The sequence below is a fragment of the Cyrtonyx montezumae genome, unplaced genomic scaffold, assembly GCF_038088225.1.
Source record: "Cyrtonyx montezumae isolate F1298 unplaced genomic scaffold, pur_monq_1.0 scaffold_10, whole genome shotgun sequence".
Lineage (NCBI taxonomy): Eukaryota > Metazoa > Chordata > Aves > Galliformes > Odontophoridae > Cyrtonyx > Cyrtonyx montezumae.
This window is the reverse complement of record NW_027071826.1, coordinates 30774376-30794654: the sequence shown is the minus strand read 5'-3', so window position 1 is coordinate 30794654 and position 20279 is coordinate 30774376. Positions and strand designations below refer to the sequence as shown.

Here is a 20279-nt window from a genome sequence, read left to right as displayed (position 1 = left end):
ATTCCACTTGACATACATATTCCACATTGACAATTGCACAAAAAGTATATCAGTAAGGCCTGAGCCCTGCCCTTGAACCTACTCTAGCAGCACAGTGCTCCAGCCATTGCTCCAACCAGCCAGGACAAAGACTGGGATAGGGAAGACTGAAATGTAAACAAGTACTCAGATCAGCAAGGTAGGAAGCCTGCAATAGGCCCGAGGGCACAGGATTCATCCGTCTCAGACATGCTCAGCTCAGAGGGGGGAGATGGCACACACCTCTTTCACTCTCTGAAGCATGGGCTGTAGCCACTCACTGTTAACTTCACAGTGACTGTCTAAGAAGGTGAGAATGTCAGCAGTGGCCACTTCAGCTCCTCGCACCCGAGAACGAATCAGTCCTGTGATGGGAAAGGACAGCAGAAAAAGAGAAGGTTAGAAAGGTGAACAGCTGAGCCTCCTTCAGGAATTAAAATACTTCATGTGGACAAAACATGAGAAGACCAGGAGCTTCTCCAATACAACACCACTGGCAGGAGCGGAGAGCAGCTTTGGTAGGGCATCTCCTGGGGGCCACATCAAATCGAGCTCTCCCAATACACAAAGAATGACTTCATCTGCTGCTTCTGTTCATGCCACTGAAGTCTCACCTGGTTCCTGCCTTGACAACACTTCTCTTCCCCTCCAGCCCTTCCCACAGGTACCTTGCTGCTGCCTGGGCCATACTTGCTTGTTATATCTTACCAGAGCACCCTGCTGCCTCTCACCACTTCCATAGGAACACACTATTCTTTAACTGCCTTTCTTCCTTCTCATCTGTTTTCTTCTTTACTCTGCCCTGTGGTTAAAGGTGCTGCTTTGGCTCTCAAGTATCTCCATACTTTCTTACAGACCACCCCAAAACCTGGGATAACTTTCATGCACTGAACAGTGGCTCCAATCTCCCCTTTCAGATCTTTGCTCCAGGCCCACTGTACACTGACAGCTTTAGAAGTTAACCTGAAGACAGGACTTCCATCTGTGCCTATATCATAAAAATCTTAAAATGCTGTCCTTGTTCTAGCCAGGGCCTCTGGATAGCACTCATTTCATTTAAACTATGAATTGAGAGCTCTGAAGTCTGAGAGTTGATAAGCCACGTCCTCCATTCACAGGGCCTCCACATTAGGACACCAAGCCCTTAAACTGACAAAAACGAACCACAATGTTAAGAACACAAATGCAGCTGGCAGACAAACAGGGCCGCGTGGGCAAATCCGTTAAATCTTTATACCTACACTCACCTTCTCTACGGATGTTTCGTAGACACTTGACTTTAGGGATCTTGGTAAGGAGCTGGCAGTCCTCAGCTTAAGGAAGACAAAAAAAGAAAACATTTGGTACACATACACAAATTATCTGACTTCAGTAGAGAACTTCAATTAACTGTTCTCATATTTCCATGGGAGGGGAATTTCTGCTTCCACTTAATAGCAGCCTGACAGCCCCAGTTCTCCTGTTTGAAGTATACAAACAAGCACTGCTTGCCCACTGCCCACCTCCGACAGCTGAGCCTGTGCCTCACGACACTCCAGTAGGCCAGACCTCCATCCTCCTGCACTTAGCATTTCACAAGAATAATGGGGCATGTGCTGGCAACATGGCACTGAATGGATGGTTTTGATGAAACAGAGGGACTACAGGGAGCCAGAGCTGCAAAGTGCAGAAGTGCCAAGAGAGAATCCCATCACATAAAATGATTTCATCCATTTTCTTTGCCCTCAGCGGCTCATTTGGGCATTTCCCAACATTTGTTCTTAGGGCAGTTTCCTGCTTGATTTTATTTAATGTAAGCCAGAGAGTGTTGATCTGCTTCCCTGGAGGCACCATTACACTAATGCGAGGATGTCTACTGAGGGCTTTGCTGGTGGCTTGCCAGGAGCTTGTGCCATCCTTCATTTCCTTCGCTCAGGGAACACGACAGTGAACAACAGCTATCAGGTCCAGCCCAGCCATGTGAATGAGCACCAGGTCATGCAGGATGCCATCGGCTAGGCTGCCTACAAACTGCACTCTCTTTATTCCATATTCCTCTTTGTCTCACATCCTCTCTTTCCCACTGTCATCCTTCCACAGGTGTGGTGCTCTAAGGAGAATGCAAAAGCCAGCAGCCAAAGGGCATCTCCTGGCACGGTCCTGCAGGAGCATTTCCATTCTCCAGGATACATCTGCCACAAGGGAAAGCATCACACAACTTGGCTAAGCCACGATTTGAACTAAGTCCTCAAACAGGTACTGAAGTAGCTCTGTTCAGATGCCTCAGTAGAGTAACTAAAGAACCACAGATATCTGTTTGCCAGCAAGAAAAAATAAGAACTGGTAAAGGACGGGGCTTTGTGAAAATTCTTCTACCTATGGAAGAATTCTTCTACCTATGGAGCCTAAATGGAAGTTTGTGGCTGAGCCCTGTGCAATACTGGCACCAGAGATCCATTAGTGTTGATCTGGAACACTTTGGCCACTGACACGGTATTGGAATTTTCAGGTGCTGAATGTGAGACACTTACTACTCTGTCAGAGGTGCTCAAAAAACATCCAGCTCCAATAGTTGGCTGCAGCTCAATCCTTATGCAAATGAGACTCTGAAACCCTCACAGGCTTTAATACCTAATTTCACCATCCACCTCTACCATGCGTATTTGAATTATGCATAGAAATACCACCTCCCTTTTCCTTCTCCCTTGAAAAGAGACGTGATGGCATCTCTGTGAAAAAGAGAATAAACAAAGCAACCAAAAAGAGGGAGAACAGAAGGAAAAATAACAAATGCAAGGTCCATACTTACGATCTGAGCTGAAGTCATCTACCAAAATAATTTCCTGGATGAGGTTGGGAGGGGTACGGTTCAGGACACTGCAGGGATCCAGAGAAGAAAAACAATCTTTGTGAGTTGCCATATTAATGACAACGGTAGGACTGACACAAGTCTGCTGTGCTATGCTTCACAGCAGGAATACCAAACTCAGTAATGTGGAAGAGGTAACACAGCTCTTTGCACAAGGGTCCATCAGAAGCTGAACTGAAAGCAGAAACATCGCAGAAAGCTATGGTATCTTAATCAAACCTGAGAAGGACCCCATAACTAGATAGATGGTTACAGGGCCTTCCTAGAAGCACCTAGCCAAGGATGCTGAAGCATGCTCTCTGCCTCCTCAGAGTCAAAGAAGAGGATTGCCAGCCCTGAGGCAGCCAGGAAGCTATTTCTATCTGCCAGACTCTGGGCAAAGCTCATCACTGCTGGGAAGTAGAAAGAGAGGTGACACTTCCCAACAAGGAGTGCTCTCAGTCTTTTCTCACAGATTTTCTTCCTTAGGAAGAAAGCAATTTTCTCTGTCAATACTCTGGACTTCTTTTGGTTTGGGTTTTTTCCCCTTCACTTGATTGTTGTCTTTCTCTCAAACTAGCCATGACATTTGCTGAGGGCACAGACTTTTCCTTGAGCTGGGACCCCACTGTAGCCTGCAATGCCTCCAGAGCTGCAATTGGCTTGCGTCCACAACACCCAGGCTTTCACATACAAGGAAGGAAGATAAGAGCTTACACTCTCCACAGTGGTCAATACATTTTGGCACTAGAGTCACAGCAGCTTCATTCTGACCTCTTTGTTCCACTCATTTGTTTTAAAATACTTGAATTAACTGTTCATAAACTTTGGGCTTTGCACACAATGTCCAAGTTTCCTTGGATTTCTGCTGTCCCACTCTGTAAAATCACGTCTGCTCTGCTGTCTGGCTTCACATCCTACTCTATTTCAGATTTATGCTACTTCATACATCTCAAGAGTATTTGTATTTTGAGCTAACACATCCCTAGATGACAGAAGTTACATTTTTTCAAAGCTGAATCTCATTTGCTGCTCTTGCCTCATACTCCTTTGGATACTTCAGCATTGCATAGTGGGGTGGAAGGCAGGTCTAAATTCCCTCTTGCATTTATGATTGCCTCTGCTCCAAGAATAGCCATTATCCACATATTTTACAGACAAAGTTGCCCTGCACTGAAATTCTTGTTCATGCAGACTTAATGCAAAACATTAACAATCCTGACTGTCCACATCTTACAGCTTAACTACTGTAAAATGCTATTCTATACATTCTCTGGCTACCCTATTAGTAATACTCACATTTTCTCCGCAAGTTTTGGGTCTTCCAACTCAACATAACTGGGAAAAAGGCAATATAATTTGTTCTCTCTCCCTCAGTTGTTCACTCAGTCTCCCAGCAGAGAAGAAATATTCTTGAGGAGTTCACTACTTACTGTTCGACACCTAGTTCTGCTCTCAGCTCTGCAATAATTCGTTGTGGATCCTCGGAAAAGATACTTAATCTTCTTTGTACTTCGTCTTCCTTGTCTTTTTAACAAGGAACACAGCAGTCCTAGTATTTCAGTTCAGTGAGGTGCACAGATTGGCACGCTTGATTACTCTTAGGCACAAAATCATGAGGATTCCAAAATCCCAATGATAATCCCTCTTTTACAGCAGAAACAGAAACTGTTCCCCTCATCTCAAGGGCACCTTACCCTCCTTTTTCTTTTCTTACAACTTTCTTCTTTCAGTGTCAATGTCCCTACTTTGTTCCATGACACTAGTTCAACACTGCCAAGTTTCCCTTCTCTGCTGATTTGTCCATCTCCCAACAGACCATGGATGCCATCTCTTTTTCTTTTTTTCTCTGAAATTATCTCTGCTTAAGATTCTCAAACCTCTTCTGCTTTAAAGTAAAGGCTACTAGCCAGTGTTTGGCTGTGCGCCACTGCAAATGCCATAGAACCCAAGAATTCAGCCTTTGGGACCCCTCACCAAACAGGGATGTATCAGGAACATTTCTGACATTTCATGTAAGCAAGGAGTTAATCAGATGCACTGACTGTAAACCTCTGGCAGTAAAGACTCCAGTCACAGACAGAGGTCTGGTAGGAACTAAATGACCTTCAAAGTCTCTTCCAAGCCAAGCCATTCTAAAAGCCATCCAGCTGACCTGTTTTGTTTTTGTTTTTTTCTTTTTGAAGTTATAGTTCCTTATTAGAGGGCTGCTTCAGTAGCAGCAGAACTGCAGGTGAACAGCTAGATTCACTTTTCAGGGTCTTTGCTGGGGACTCTGGGATGCAGAACATCACATTCAAGAGACTGGTGAGACCACTTCTTGAGTGTTGTGTTCAGTTTTGGGCTTCCCAGGACAAGGAAAACAAGAATATGCTCAAGCACAGTTAGCGAAGGACAGCTAAGATGAGTAGAGGACTCAAGCACCACATGTATGAGATGAGGTTGCAAGAGCTGAGAATATTTAGCCTTAAGAAGAGAAGGCTTAGAGATATTGCAGTCACTATCCCTGGAGATACTCAAAACAAACTGGACATAGATGCCAGCAGTCATCTATGAAGTCATCTGAAGCTGATCTTACTTTCAGCAAGCCTGGCACTATGCACTGGCAACACTCATCTGCCCATTGGTACACATAACCAGCAGAGGTTTTGGATATCAGTTCCTCTCCTCATGGGTTACGGCTGTTTTGAATGTCATCTTCTCTACATTTTATTATCATAGCATCATCTGTTTGACTGGCTGCCTTGAGATTTTCTTAAGGATCACACTACCACAGCTTCTAAGCACCTAACCATTTATTGTCTGACCTATGATATAATCAGCAGAAATCTCCTGCTTTCATCCTACTAACAGCACTGTAGTTCCAAATAAATCTGCTAATTTTCTGAGCAGTGGCTCTATTTTATGGTTCAAATGAAAAGAAAACAATAAGGAGTAAAAAGGCAAAATGGGTTAATGCAAAATATTGGAAACACAGTAGCACCAGAGCTGTCAGACTGAAACCCAGCCTTCTAACCATGAGGGCAACTTGGAAAAGCCTGTTATTTATTCACAAAGTACATTTCTCTAAGCCCACAGGACTTGACAGGAGAAGAAGTGATGATGATGAATAATACATTCCTGTTAGTGATACCATGAGTTCAACCTTCTACCTGAACAATTCAATCTCCTTTCAGCCTTCACAAGCTGTTCCTGAACTTGCTTGCAGGCTTAAGGGACCATTTGAACAAAGGCTTGGTAACTCAGAGGGCAAAGGGCATTTCTTATGTAAAAAGGAAAAGGAAAAGAGCCTCCCCAGGGATGATGGGGAGGGGAAGGAGCAGCTGAGCACTGCTTTGTGGTACAGATAATTTCTTCTGCCTGGAGACAAGACCCTGTGTCACTATTTACCTGATAGATCTGGCTACTGCTAATACTCAGACATAAGGAGCTACTGGCACAAGATAGCAAGTGTCCTGTACATACAGCAGGGTCTGCGTGCAAAGCCTCAGGGGAGACCTAGTGGGCCATTAGGTTCAGATGCTTTTTTATAAGCTTTCTGCTCGAAAAACTGCACATTCTGCTCTCACCAGGATAGCCCCACCTCCTGAAACACATACCCTAGCAAAAGACTGGCTGCATATTTCTATTTAAAAAACACCCCTTCCCATAATCCTTCCCTCAGCTACATCTAGAAGCCCACACTGTCCCCCTCTGGTTCCTTCAATCTTCCAAACCAAGCCCACACTGACTATTCCCCACCTGTGGAGTCAGGCCCTGTAGCCCCTTTCCTACTGCTAATGATCCCATCACAATTACTATCCAGCAGCTACCTGCAGATACTCTCTTTGAAAATTGACCCAAGTCCCAGACCCATCTCTAGGACAGACACAAAGCATATAGGGGAGGTCCACCCACCTTGCTTGCCTAACCACTGGCAAATGTCTAATTCTGCAACAGTGCCCCCCCAGGGGTCAGCCCTCCTTGCTGAACTCACCTCTTCACCGTGCGAAGCAGTGTGGAGCGAGCCTCGTTGTGGAAGGTGATGATGAGGCTGGTAGCTGGCAGGTCTGTATCATAGCGTACAGAGGTGCACCTGCAACACAGAACAGCAGAAGTATGAGCCAAACACTTTCCACCAGCAGCTGCTGAAGCAGTATGTCTACAACTTCCAGAGGAGAAAAGAACTAATCGACCAAAAAACAGAAACAGCACAGTGGAGCTGCAGGAAGGGAAGCCTGAGCTTCCCTTTGAGCTTGAAAAGAACTGTGGCTGCTAAAAGTCAAAAGCATTGAGGCTCTGTTACCTAAACTCATCTCGCTGCATGCATTATAGATGAGAACACATGATTTTCCTGGGGAACAAATGCTCAACCCTGTGGATTCCATGAATTTGCCTGTGTTTCATGTAAACACCAGTTTCTTCATGCATAGGATGTGCACATGCTAAAGATGCATGAAGCTAGTAGATCCAGGCATCGATTCAAATTCTCTGGACACTGGGCATAACAGAAAGGGGAAACACTATCTAGCACTGTGATCTGCCTCAGGGAGCTGCTGAGGTTCCTCAGCTTTTCTTCTGAACATTAATACCTCACATAGCAACAGAAAGTAATTCTTCCTGTCTCCCCATCTCACTTTGAAATGTTAGGTATGTATATTCATCCACATACTCAGAATGAAGAATCAAGTTGCACCAAGACTGCTTAAACTCTGTGGACAACAAACACTCTGGAGAACAACTCACAGCTATGAATCTTGCTCTTGCATGTGCAAGAAATGGCAGATTTGGACTGACGTGTTCCCCTAGAATTGTGGCTCATTTTTATTTTTAACTGCTCAAGGCCATGCTTCGACTAGATACATCACTGGACAGAACACAATTTATTTCTTAAAGCCTCTTGTTTTACTTTATATTTACTGATCACTCTTCTATGGCTTTTACTAAACTGTAACTATTTTTATCATCATGCTCAATTCTGCTAGTTTAAAGCTACCAGTATTTTTCATTGCAATGTTTCTTTAAGGAGACAATTACATCTTACATCAATTTTCAAGCATACAGAGAAACCCTGACAAAAACTGAAGTGAAAAGCTTGAGACCAGACATGAGACATACCACATTTATTATTGTTTCAAAATAACTCCATGATTTAATGAATGTAAAATGTATTAAGTCACCAGCAAGTAGAAAAACAAGATACTGGTGTACATGTTATTTTAGAAAGATTTTCCAAGATCTCACTATTATTAGAGCATCACAAAACAAAGATGAAGTTTGTGCTTGTAAGCTGGGTCTACCTTTGCTTGGAATCAAAAGCCAGCTAGCTACATGGTCAGAATTAGCTTGACGGATGTAGACTCAAGTAAGTCCCACCTGTGCTTTGGTGCCTGAGGAAAATACAACAGTGACCTAGCCATCCTTGACTCCTTGAACTGAGCCACAGCCATTTTTGACAGAAGGAAGGGATTTCTCAAACTACATCTCATTTGTATCACTAGAAATAAGTCCTTACATTAAGACATCAGCACAGCAACCATTCTAATATTGCTATGTGACATGGTACTGAAAAACGACACCCTCATTCTCAAATTGAACCCCCCGCAAATAGGAGGAACATGATAACAGGTCTATCTACTCTGATTATATACTGCTTAGGGAGTCCCTATTACTCAAGGGAATTTTTGTAAAGCTGAGGCTTGAATTGGCCACACATTTCCGGGGAACAGTATGTATATATATATATATATGTCTTGAGACTGAAGTGCATAGGTAGGGTTTTCCACAGAAAGCATCCTCTGCACACTATCACAGATCATAGATCCAGTCAAATAACTTATCTTTGAAGGGAGTTGGTTTTAGGCTGGAACATGACAGCAGATTAACAATAACAAAGGACATGCACCACTGACTCTGAGTCACTAGTGAGCCAATCCTGAATACTATGCTGGGGAACAGGAACAGAAGACTTTCACCTCTCAACCAAGGTCCCAACCACTTCCATTCACAAAGCACCCTGATGGCTGTCAGTGCTGGCAGGTTCACAAAGCTTCATGACTCCTGACAACCTTTTGCAGTTTCAATCAAGTTAGATGTCTGGTTTCCCCTTCCCAGGAGTTAAGAGGTGTATCTACAACACTAGATCTGGGTTTCAAACAGACACCAGTGCTTCAGACATGCTTACTTTGCTTCTATTTTTTCTTCTTTGAAGTAGCTGCCTTGCACTATTCTATTACTATCAAACCTATCATCTTCAAGGTACAGTGTTATCTTTCTGTACCACAGAAAGAACAAAATAATTACCTGGGCACTGGTAGTAACTTATAGATGAGCTCAGTCAGCAGAATAAATTCACCCCCAGTGAAACAAGGACAGAACAAAGAGCACTTTGCAAGCCATGAAATATTCACTGTCTGAACATGAAAAACTCATTATTTTCATCCCCATCTCTGCAGTGTTCATCCAAACCATAACACTCAGCCTGGAAAGAACACACCAAATGAAATTTAGACAGCCAGTTCACAGCAGGTGAGAAACACCAAAGTGAAGCAATGCTGCAACAGCTGAGTACCTTGCAGATAGGATAGAGGCTCACTGAGAAAGCCTGAGGATGGGGTATTTTATGCAAAAAAACAGCTTCCAGTCAAGCAATTTGAGCTGCAACAGAAGGGCTCTGCTGAAACCCAAACACTGAAGTAATAGGATGGTGTCCAGACCTGAGAGAAGACATGCTAGAAGAGCAACAAATTGGGACTGAATTACCTAGGGGTCTCTGTGCATTTAAGACCTTTCCAGATTAACCACGAAACAAAGTAATAGACCTTGGAGAATCAAAACTAAAACTCCTTGGAGAACCAAAACTCCTTTGTTAACAGGGCAGAACACAGGAAGGCCCTGGACTCCCCACAGCAAGCAGCAGCTATGGTTCAGAGCAAGGGCTGCACAGTACCTGTAGTGCCTGGTGTCCCGTATGGGCCGGTCGCTGCTGAGTTTGTCACTCTCCAGCTGATTGAAAGCATGCTGGCGGTAGGGGTCTTCTCCAGCCTTCAGCAGCTTTGAGGACAGATAAGCCTTCTCATCAAAAGCCCTCTTGCTGTTCTTCTCTCCTTGGGGAGCCCTTGTCATCTAGAGAAGAGATAAGCATCAGGGAGAGCAGCTGATTGATGTTTCAACACCGGAAATGCATTTAGATGTATACACTAAGGGAAGGGAGGCCATTTGTGACATATTTGGAAGTGGGTCAGGTATGGGGGAAGGCAGAAATCTTGCAAATGTAATGTTACAATTGCCTTCACTGAGGAAAACTGCAGGCCTTGTTATCCTTGCAGACTTGAGTAGTTTGGGTTGAAAGTTGCTTTTCTGATGGCCCAGGCAGAGCCAAATTCTCTGCAGCGCTTGTTACACAGAACATGAGACTGCAGGCATTTGGAAGCTCTTCCAGACAGCACGGGTTTGACAGCAGCCTCCAGCCAATGTGGCTAAAACAATATTTTGAGAAAAAACATCTTCAGCTTTTCATCAGTCACTATTGCGTACAAACACTGTCACAGCTGATTCAGCAGGTTCCCCTCCGTGCCTGCAGTTTCACAGAGGTCCAGAATAAAACTGAAAATTGCATACGACTGTCCCCAGTCCCACACACAAACTAAAACTAATGGGTATCCCTCTCCACTCTCCAAAGACTTCTTAACTTTCCCTTCTCAGGTCACAGAGCCAGTGCAATGCCAGCCCTTGAGGACAATTGAGGGACACTGGTAGGGAAACTGGAATAATTTACACAATACAAGTTGTTTAACAAACTATCTGTGGGAGCAGTTTGAGAGATAAAATCATAAAGAAGCCAAAAAATGCTTCCAGCTTCGTATGAAGGCATGCTGCAGCTCCATAGAACTGTTGGAAGAGGCAAATTCTGGCATATCTGCAACTTGTAGAAAGTGGCAGACAATCCCCAGATCTCAAGATCTCTCTATGTAAAACAGTTTAGTTGTCTTCTAATATTAGGTTTGATCGTGCTTCTCTCTCTGCTTCAAGAGTCTTAGAGGGTGAGAGACCACAGATTGGTCACCAATATCACACAGCAGTTCACTTTAATCCATCTTAATAGGGTAGGAAACTACTCAAGAGACCCAGCACATGGCAAATTCCCAAAGCAGCAGGGAGTTTTGAGGTAAAAATGTCTCTGCATTCGTCTCTGAGTGCTGTTCTTCAGTTCAGACATGGACAATTGAATAAGATGATGGAAAATGGAATTCAGTGTAGGCAAGTGCAAGGTAATGCACATTAGAAGAAACAAATTCAACTACTTATGCACACTGATGAACTGCAAACTGACTGTGACCACTCATGTTACAAATCTGAGCAACTCCGTGGACAGCTCAGCAAAACCCCAGCTATCAGGCTGCAGAGGTGGAAGACAGGACAAACAGAGCGGACTAAAAACAGGATGGAGAAAACAATCATGAACGTTGCTATACAAAACCACTGACAGCTCAGAACTTGTGGCCAGAGCACAGATTTTTGTCAAGCCAGTCTCTGGCAAGAAATTATTAGGGGATGAAGAGAAACTGTAAGTTAGGACTATTCAGTTTGGAGAGAAGATAAATAAAGTGAGGGGGGATAAAGGATAGATAGTCCATAAAACTATTCCTACTATAGCCAAGGTCAACCTGATGCTCAGATTTCCCTTCCATATCATGAAAGAATGAAGAAAATGTCCCGGCACAGGAAACAAAGCTGCACTACTTTCAGCACCAAGCAAGCTAATCACTGCACAATCAAGATGCTGCATATGGATTTACTCTGTTTTAGGATCACACATGCTTTAGCAGACAACATGCCTCTCTTCCACTGCTGCAGGCACCTCACTGTGTACCTGACCCCAGCCTCCCCTGCCTCTTGGACTCTCCTTTCAGATTGTGTTTTCAGCACAAACAGGAAGATAATTACTTTGGTTCTTTCAAAAGCTGAAATGTTCTCATCCTTCAATTTACACTAAAAATCATGTCAAACATAACTTCCATTTCTCTTTTTCAACCCAGAAAACAACACTGACATGAAGCAAAAGCCCAGCTAACCCTGTGACTTTAAATGTTTTTGCGGTCACTCACTGGACCTTTACTACTTATCTCTGTCTCCCCAGGCCCCAGAAAAGCAACAGCTGGGTTTGGTTTATATTGCCATGAGCGCTGAACAAAACGCTGGCAACAGCTGCAAGCCTTCAGAAGCCTTGCCCTGCTCCCCAGGGCAGCCCCAAGCACCTCCCCTGAGTGGGGGCCATGGCCATGCCATGCTGCAGGCCCACAGGGGAAGAAGGAAGATGTAGGGAATGATAGCTTGGACAGCCTAGCTTCACTGCCCAGAAAGACACTGCAATGAGTAATCAAACAGACAATCTGTGGGCACCAAAAAGATAACAGGGCGACAAACAACAGCATACTGAGATTTGGCAGGACCACATCATGTCAGACCAATCTTACTTTATCCTGTAATGGAGTAATTAGTCTTAAAGGTGTGAATAAGAAGTAGATATGATGCATCATGACTTTGGTAAGGATTTTGATATGATCTTATAAGATAAAATTAGCAAGCTAGAGAAAAACAGCCTTGATGGAAGCCATCATCAGAGCTGAATTGCCAGCTGTTCATTGCCAGAGCTGGGGGCAATGGTGTGCACAGCTGTCAGGGGTTTGCTCTGGATCTAGGGTGATCAAAAATTTTCATGAATGGCTTGGGTCTTGAGACTGAATAGGCTTATCAAACCCAAGGGAAATTCAGCACAAGTGTCAGACACACTGGGAAGTCAGATTAGAACAGAAAATTAGCTTATGTTTCTCAGAAAACAACACATAAAATTCAATAAAGGCCAACTTGTATAGTTCAGCAGGACAAAACACAGAGGAAACGGCAAGTAAGAGTTATCAGAAATTACAACTCATTATTAACAAAGCAAAAGTAAACTTCAATAAGGAGAGGACAGCAAACGCTATCCTAAAGCAAATATGAAGCTTATCTTTAAAGGACTGACTTGCTTTCCTTCCCTAGAATATAGATGCTTGACTGCAAGACATTTATCGCTATTAATTCAAAACACACTTGACAGAAGCAGCACAGGTTCTCCATGAAATAGTAGACTGCCCTTTGCAAATTCCTCTAAGGTGGGCAGACTGACATCAACCCCCCTGCTTCCTCTCCCTTCACATTAACTTCTCTCACTTCTGGAAAACATTAATGTGAGCATACATGAGCTTTAGGTGTGTTAAAGGCAGGCTATGAACAGCTGAGTGCTGACTTAAGATTTTTACAAAATCAATGGGACAGCTCATTGCCACAAGCTATAAGGCTACGCACCCTAGATCCCCATGCTTGAGGCTGAAACTGCAAAAGGGAGTTATGGGAGCAGGAGAGCCCACTTCCTTCTGACTGATGCTCTGTGACAGACCAAAAGAAAAAAAATATCACTACATTAATGCAGAAGATTAACAGGCACTGGAAAATTGAGTGTCTAGACTAGGGATTAACAAAGTAGCTTGCACAAACTAAGGTTTGACCCAAACATTGCTGTGACCTCCAACACAGCTCACATACCAAAATTTCAGGAAACAGTGTAAACATTCTAGTCTCATTTCACTGTTTCTCTTTGGCACATACACATTTTCTATCAGTGACAGAACAGATCCAGTTGCTCTTCTGATGCTGAAAGCACGTTGTTATTTGTGTTTTGAGATGGTTTGGGGGGACCAGCAACTGTTTAAGCAGTGAAATGAATACCATAAGTAGGGTATTAAGGGAGAGGAATTAATGGCATGCACATCTGCAACAATTTGAGGGCCTCATTTCTCAACTAGCACAGTGATACACCTGTAGGCCTATCAGTTCTAAGACAGTAAGATTCTAATACAGACAGCACCATACACTTATGTGAATTGTTGCTGTCTGCCTCCATGTAGAAGCACACCAATTCCAACACTGAGAAAACAGCCACTAAAACTACAGCAGTTTGGGAACTCAGGGTCCTAAGATTTTTATTTTATTTTTATTATTCTGCAACAGTAGGCTTTGCCAAATTCAAAAAGGGTAACCATATTCCATGGGCCAAGAGGAATCATTACTCACCAGGAATAAGATTTGCAAACCTCTCAGAACTAACTATAATTAATCACTTTACAGTTACTGTGAAGTTAGCCTAACAGCAGCATTATATGACAGGATGTGCACTTTGCATCTCTTACATGTCTTTCTGGAATTATTTAGTCTAGAGAAGAGAAAGCTCCAGGGAGATGTTATGGCAGCTTTCCAGCATTTAAAGAAGACCTACAAAAAAAGATGGGAGACGTTTGTTTTAGAGCAGACAGGAAAGCATGGCACTGCTACCAGCAACCTGAGGAGTGCAGCAGAACTTGGAGATGACACAGATGGACTCTGAACGACACAGCGTTCAGAAAGGGCATGACTAGCAGCTGCAGCAGCTCCCAAGAAATTCCCCAGAGATCATACCTGCTAGGGAGCAAGCTACTGTTGATGGGCTGAATCTACAAGATGTCTCAAATGTCTATTGCCAGAGGCAGTTGTTTTAGAGGGGGTGCTGCATTCCCAGAGGGGGTTTATGAAACCCAGCATGCACACGGCTGTTATGCCTCATGGAATAGCCCATATACTCCTCTGAAAAATTGCACAAAATACTTCAAGAGAAGAGGCTGTGCCTAGCAGCAGTAAGGCCTATTTTATTCATGCCTGGTTTAACTGTGTAAAGCATTTAAAATGCGGTTTGGGAACCACGCTCTTAAAGAACTTCTGTTATGAAACATTAACAGAAGTGACCACAATTAAATAGAACCATCTTTTTTTTTTTTAGAAGTACAAGTGGTGACAAAGGAGCTCAGAAATTGATTTGAACGTTTTGTTTGTATACTACACAAACCGGAATAACAGAATGGAAGAAGTAAAACATTTTGAGTTCATCAGCTCCCACACCAGAAAACTGGTCACAAGAGATTTTCTACTGGCATCAGCCCTGGACTATCTTGAGGCCTGCTGCCTTTTCTAAACTAGGCTGGAGGACTGCTGGCGGGTCCCCAGCAGAATGCTTTCTTTAAAGAAGCTGTGGCCAATAAGCTGCAGTTGCCAGCTCCACGTCCTTCAGTACTGTGACAAACAGAGCTGTAGCCTCTTAGTAGTCTAACCCAAGGGACAGTGGGAGTAAGAAGCATGGAAAGCCTGCTGGGGCTTCCTTTTCAATGCTGCAATTTGCCCAAGATGCCTCTGCACTCCCTATTCTTTTCCACTGCTTCCTGGTGTTTATTCCTTTTGTACACACAGAGCCCATACCATGCTCTACTCATGTTTTAGCCCTGAGAAGCTCTTTCTTTGTCCCTGCTTCCACAGCCAGAAAGTCATGGGATTCTACCAAGCATTTCTGACTTTGTTTTTCTCTCCTTCCTTCAGCTTCACCAGACATTGAGCAGTTGACATAGAAAGCATCCTCAACCGTCTGGCTTGAAAAGGTGGAAATCCTGTATGGGGCCAGAAAGGAGAAATAAATATTTTTCTGTGTTTGGTTTCCACAGCAACCTTCTCCTCACACCCATCACTTCTTGGACACCACTCTCACAGCTCCCTCCAAGAGAAGCACAAGATGGCACAGTGTTTTCCATGTTTTTACCTTCAGTCTGTAAGCAGCAATCATCACAACCTCACATGGTGTCTATCACAAGTAGCTGGATGTTTTAAGTTACTGGTGTAAAGGATTTAGAAATGGGATGACACTGACTTGCAGGTCACAGCAGTGGGTTGATAGAAAAGGACTGACCAGTATGTTTCGAACAGACTTGCCATGGTTTGTCCTACCACAGTCTTTGCTTTCATGTCCAAGAACAGAGAACCTTTCTTTTAAGGCAGCTATGTGACCTCTACCTAGTGATCCCATTAGGCATCTTGTCACTGACTCTGAAAAGGAACATTCTTGTGATATTTCATCCTGACCTTGCCTGTCCTTATCGACAGAAGAGCGAAATGCTTCCAGAAAGAACATTTGATTGCCTCGCCTAAGTCCGAACAGGTATGCAAAGCAGCATGAAATAGCACCTGGATGACTGCCAGAAGTAACACAGCACACTAACAACAGCACTAAAGCACACAGTCTACATTCATTTTGCAGACAGCAGCCAAAAGAGTGCAAGGTACTTACTGCCATGCTGGTTATGAGCTCAGCATTACATCGTACATAAACAAGTCATTTCCACATGTAGGGACTGGCCTCAGTATGACCTAAACTAACTGCATCCCCATGAAAATTAAAGTCCATGCATAAATCACAATACCATGGCTTTCCTTCTGGATACAGTCCACAGTTTGCATTTGCCCTGATGTTATATTCATTGTAAAATGGAAACCTGAGAAGATGGAACTTATTTTACCCTCACATGACAAGTACATGATACTGATAGTTATGGTCTACTGCTGGCCAAGACAGATTTTTCCCTACGTTTAATAGGAAGTGACCTTTATAAAGCACATCCATCATTGACCCAGCTATGTAATCCTTGAACAGGTCTTGAACCAGTTAGCATAGGCTGGATCCTGCAAAGCTTTCTGGCCCAGCTAACCAGAAGCAAGAATACATTGCCCATAACTGGAGAGAGGGGACTTGATGCCCTGGGGCATCCTCCGGGCCTTTTGGTTTTAGTGTTACATAAAGCAACAGTGGAAGCCAAAAGCACTTCAAAGAAAGATGCCTCAGGGCACTCCCTTCCAAACAGCTCTGAGGAAATAAAGCTCTACAGAACCACGGAAATCCAGACCCCAGATGACAGTGAAACAGTTGCCAGTGCCTATTTCTTCTCTGAGGCTGAAGTCTAATGCACACAGATGTCCATTATGCAAAACTGAAAACATTATGCGAAAATGTTTAGTTTTAATATATTTATGGCATTCACATATATATAAACACCCACATGTCCAGACACACATACATCTGGCTCAGTATCCACTTGATCTTCATCTCATTCCCTGGAGTAGAGCCATTATTTTCTCAATTTGGTTAATTTTGTTGTAACATGAACACCACCATTTTGGCTGACAGAAATTCTTTACTCTTCTATGTTTCTCTCTAGGAAAAGAACAATACAAAGAAAACCCTGAATAACTGAGTGAAGAAAAAACCTTCAAAATGACTGAGAACCAGTATGAGAGAGGTGAGTGATATTTGTGAGGTTGTTTTTCCCAGGAAACAGCTCTAGTTTCCCAAACACACCTATTTCCATCCATAAATATCTATGATAACATCTGGTGTCAGAGAAAAGACAGACATGACAGCACACTCTCTGAATACATAAAGATCTAGGCAGTTGAAGCTGGCACCCCTACCACAACAACAGTAGTGTCAGAGATCCCAGTGGATAATTGGGGACATGGTGCCTCTGGGAATGAAGGTTTTCTACAGAAAAGTAATGGTCACACAGATACAAAGCTGTCTGCTTTCTTACATCTGTTTAGCATAACCCCCTTAGCAAATACCATCTGGGCTTCCCATTGTATATAGAGTTTGTAAAAAAGGTACTACAGGTTGTTGCACTTGTTCTTCCCAAAAAGTATCCCCGACTTTGTAGACATGTAAACACCTTAAGAATGCGCTGGTAATTTTGAACTATTAAAAGAAAGAAGTAGAAGCATTTTGCTATTTGTGTAAGTCTTAGATGCCCTGAGGACACTTAGTACCTGAACTCAAATTTATAGCACCTCATTCTATATCTATATCTTGATAATGCCCTCTTGGTTACCTGCTAGCACCTATGAGGCCAATAAGTCAGTTCAAATGGGAGTGGGCTAGGTCTGCATTAAATGCTTCAGCCAAATGAATCCTGCCCCTGTGTATACTCCCCCACCTATACTGTCTGCACAGACATGCGTGCCTCCTGTGCTGATGCACTAATCTATTCCCTTTGAACTCAAGTGACCTACATTCAGCCTTTTCCTTCCTGTGAATCACAGCCATCTAAAGTGACAGATGCAGCCACAGATATTTTTCACAGTGGAGAAAGAAACTTTAGACCTGGCTAAGCTGGCGATGAGGGGCAGTGCTGTGCTATTCCCCAGGCCAACAGAAGGCAGAAGTCAAGTGGCATAGAGAACAGGAGGCTGAGAAAAGGCAGCTGAAATGATAATGAAAACTGACCTCCCCCAGATGAAGCCAAGATAATATTTTTTTATTACTTTTTATTTTTTTATTTAATTATTACTGCTGCATACCTCAAGACAGAGGGGAAATGAAGCTACAGTAGCCCCTAGCCTTCTACAAAGAACATACAGCACAGAATATGGACAACATTTAAGAATACATCCTACATTTAAATACTATTTTTTTCTGAAAAGCTGTGTGAAAAGGTTTCCCCAACATTAGTGAAACCAAGGATTTAACTATTAAAAAATAAACAAACATCAGAAAGCCTCAACAGTTAAGCAAACAACACTGCTTCCCTGAAACATCTTAGTCTCATCTCCTGCAGTTGCTGCTTGCTTCTTGCTAATGTAGATAGCAGTGAACTAATTACTTAAGAGATGAGCAGAAGTCAGTGAGCACTGCTCACCCAAAGCATTAAAAGATTTAATTATATTAAGCTTGGGGCTCATTCTCTTTGCCTTCAAGATCACACTGTAAAACCTTTTTGCTAAAGCTAGAGAAAGAAAGTTGAAGTACTTCTTTAATCATTCATCCTTACTAAAGAGTCACAGATTTAAAACTGGAATCGGAAGATTAAGAATAAAATAGAGTGGCTTTGCAACTGGCCAACATTCACACTCCAGAGAAGTGCTGTATCATGTACAACTGAGACAGGAAGACAAGGGGACAGTTTGATAACCAGTCTCACAGCAAGAGATAGAAACTTCTACTGCATTTCTGTCAGTTCATCTTGCTCATTCACAGTTCTGAACATTATCCAGTTCAGAATCAACTCCCCCCACTTTAAATCAGCTTTGAGGGAGACCTTGTGATGTGCAGTCACTGAGATAGCTGCAGTTCAACGGACTCAGTCAGGTGGAGTCTGGCCTCATGGAGCAGCTCTCCTGCCTTTGTGCTGGCTGAGGTACCAACGCAGTCCCGTAGGCTGGCCCTCAGCCCAACTCCATTCAGTTAGAAATTGCACGGAACTCATCTTCCCAGGAAATAATGTCTGGGTAGGACACAACCTTGAGGAATTGAGTAATTTACCATAATGCTCCACGCAGCTCCTCATATTAGCTTTTGAGCATCACACAGAAAGGCTTTTGGCAGGACCTGATGGCTGGGAGCTAGCCAAGCCCAATATTAAAATGCAGCTTGTCTGAAAACCAACAACACAACTGGCGTTTTACAGAGTCACTTAGTATAACTTTGCATACCACTGCTGAAGCCTGGACTGGTTTCTTAGGGAAGTTCACAAATTACCTTCAGCTCACAAAGACTTGTATTTTGGAGGTTTGAATGTAAGACCTGTCCTCAGGAACAAGTACTAACGCTCTTTATACAGTGACAGTGTAGATGGTGTATATGCATCCATGATTTATTAGAAAAATTAGTGTTCCTGCACAAGGCAGTTCACTCGGATGCGCTCCCTACCATATATTCAGCTCTGTAGCATGCAAGAGTCTTCTAATAATGAAAAAACTCATTCTCTGTCAGTGAAGATTTGAGAGCATCAGGTCAAAGACATTTTGTTTAGAAGCCAGAAGAAATCCAATTTAATTGATTGATTAATTTTTCAGACACTGCATTACCCCAATTCCAGGGCTCAGCAATCAGTCTGAGCTGACAAGACCCTCGCAGCCGTGCTCTGCTCCTGCGTGGGTCTCCACCTGCAAAGACATTAAATTCACCTCCTCAACAGCAAATTTAATCAAGGATGGTGCATTCCAATGGAAAATCATGCAATGGGCCCAAATATGCCTGTCAAATATGAAAAACCCCCATGTCACACACTCCAGGCCTCTGTCACTCTACACTTCCATCACATTACTAATACCAGCCTCCTCAGCAGCCTGCTTTTTAATCACTGTCAACCAGGAAAGAGTTGGGTATATAAGGAAGAGCTGAGCCACAGAAGCAGGCACCACAAAAATACACACATCTGAGTCTCAAAATACTCTGGACAGTTTATGGCCAAACCATCATTCATGGAAACCCACAGCTCCCGCTGTACATCAAGTCCCACAGTCTCACATGGCCACTTGCCACATTCTGCAGGTGCAAACTGCATCCAAAAAACCTCAGTGATTGCTATGTGACCAGTCAGGGTCTTTAAAATCCATTACTGCATCAATCCCCATCCAATATAAACAGCTCTCTCTAATCTTGTTATGTCTGAATGTTTGTGGTCAGCAAAAACACAGCTACACAGAAATCTTGGCCCACAGCTGGTTTTCGGGTTGGCTAAATTATAGGTTTGATTAGGCAGATTTTAAGAGCTGTTAATTTTTGAGTTTG

The 20279-nt window shown here is 43.2% G+C and overlaps 1 protein-coding gene across 1 annotated transcript in view; it reads right to left on the bottom strand.

The window, feature by feature from the left end:
- Positions 1-20279, bottom strand: part of GALNT16 (polypeptide N-acetylgalactosaminyltransferase 16) — a 57924-nt gene that overhangs the window by 21541 nt on the left and 16104 nt on the right. Inside the window, exons 2-6 of the mRNA XM_065754561.1 lie at positions 9774-9949; positions 6822-6920; positions 2807-2874; positions 1266-1331; positions 262-383 (exon numbers count right to left, since the gene is read on the bottom strand). Of these exons, the coding sequence (XP_065610633.1) occupies positions 262-383; positions 1266-1331; positions 2807-2874; positions 6822-6920; positions 9774-9949 (531 nt within the window). The remainder of the gene's footprint in view (positions 1-261; positions 384-1265; positions 1332-2806; positions 2875-6821; positions 6921-9773; positions 9950-20279) is intronic.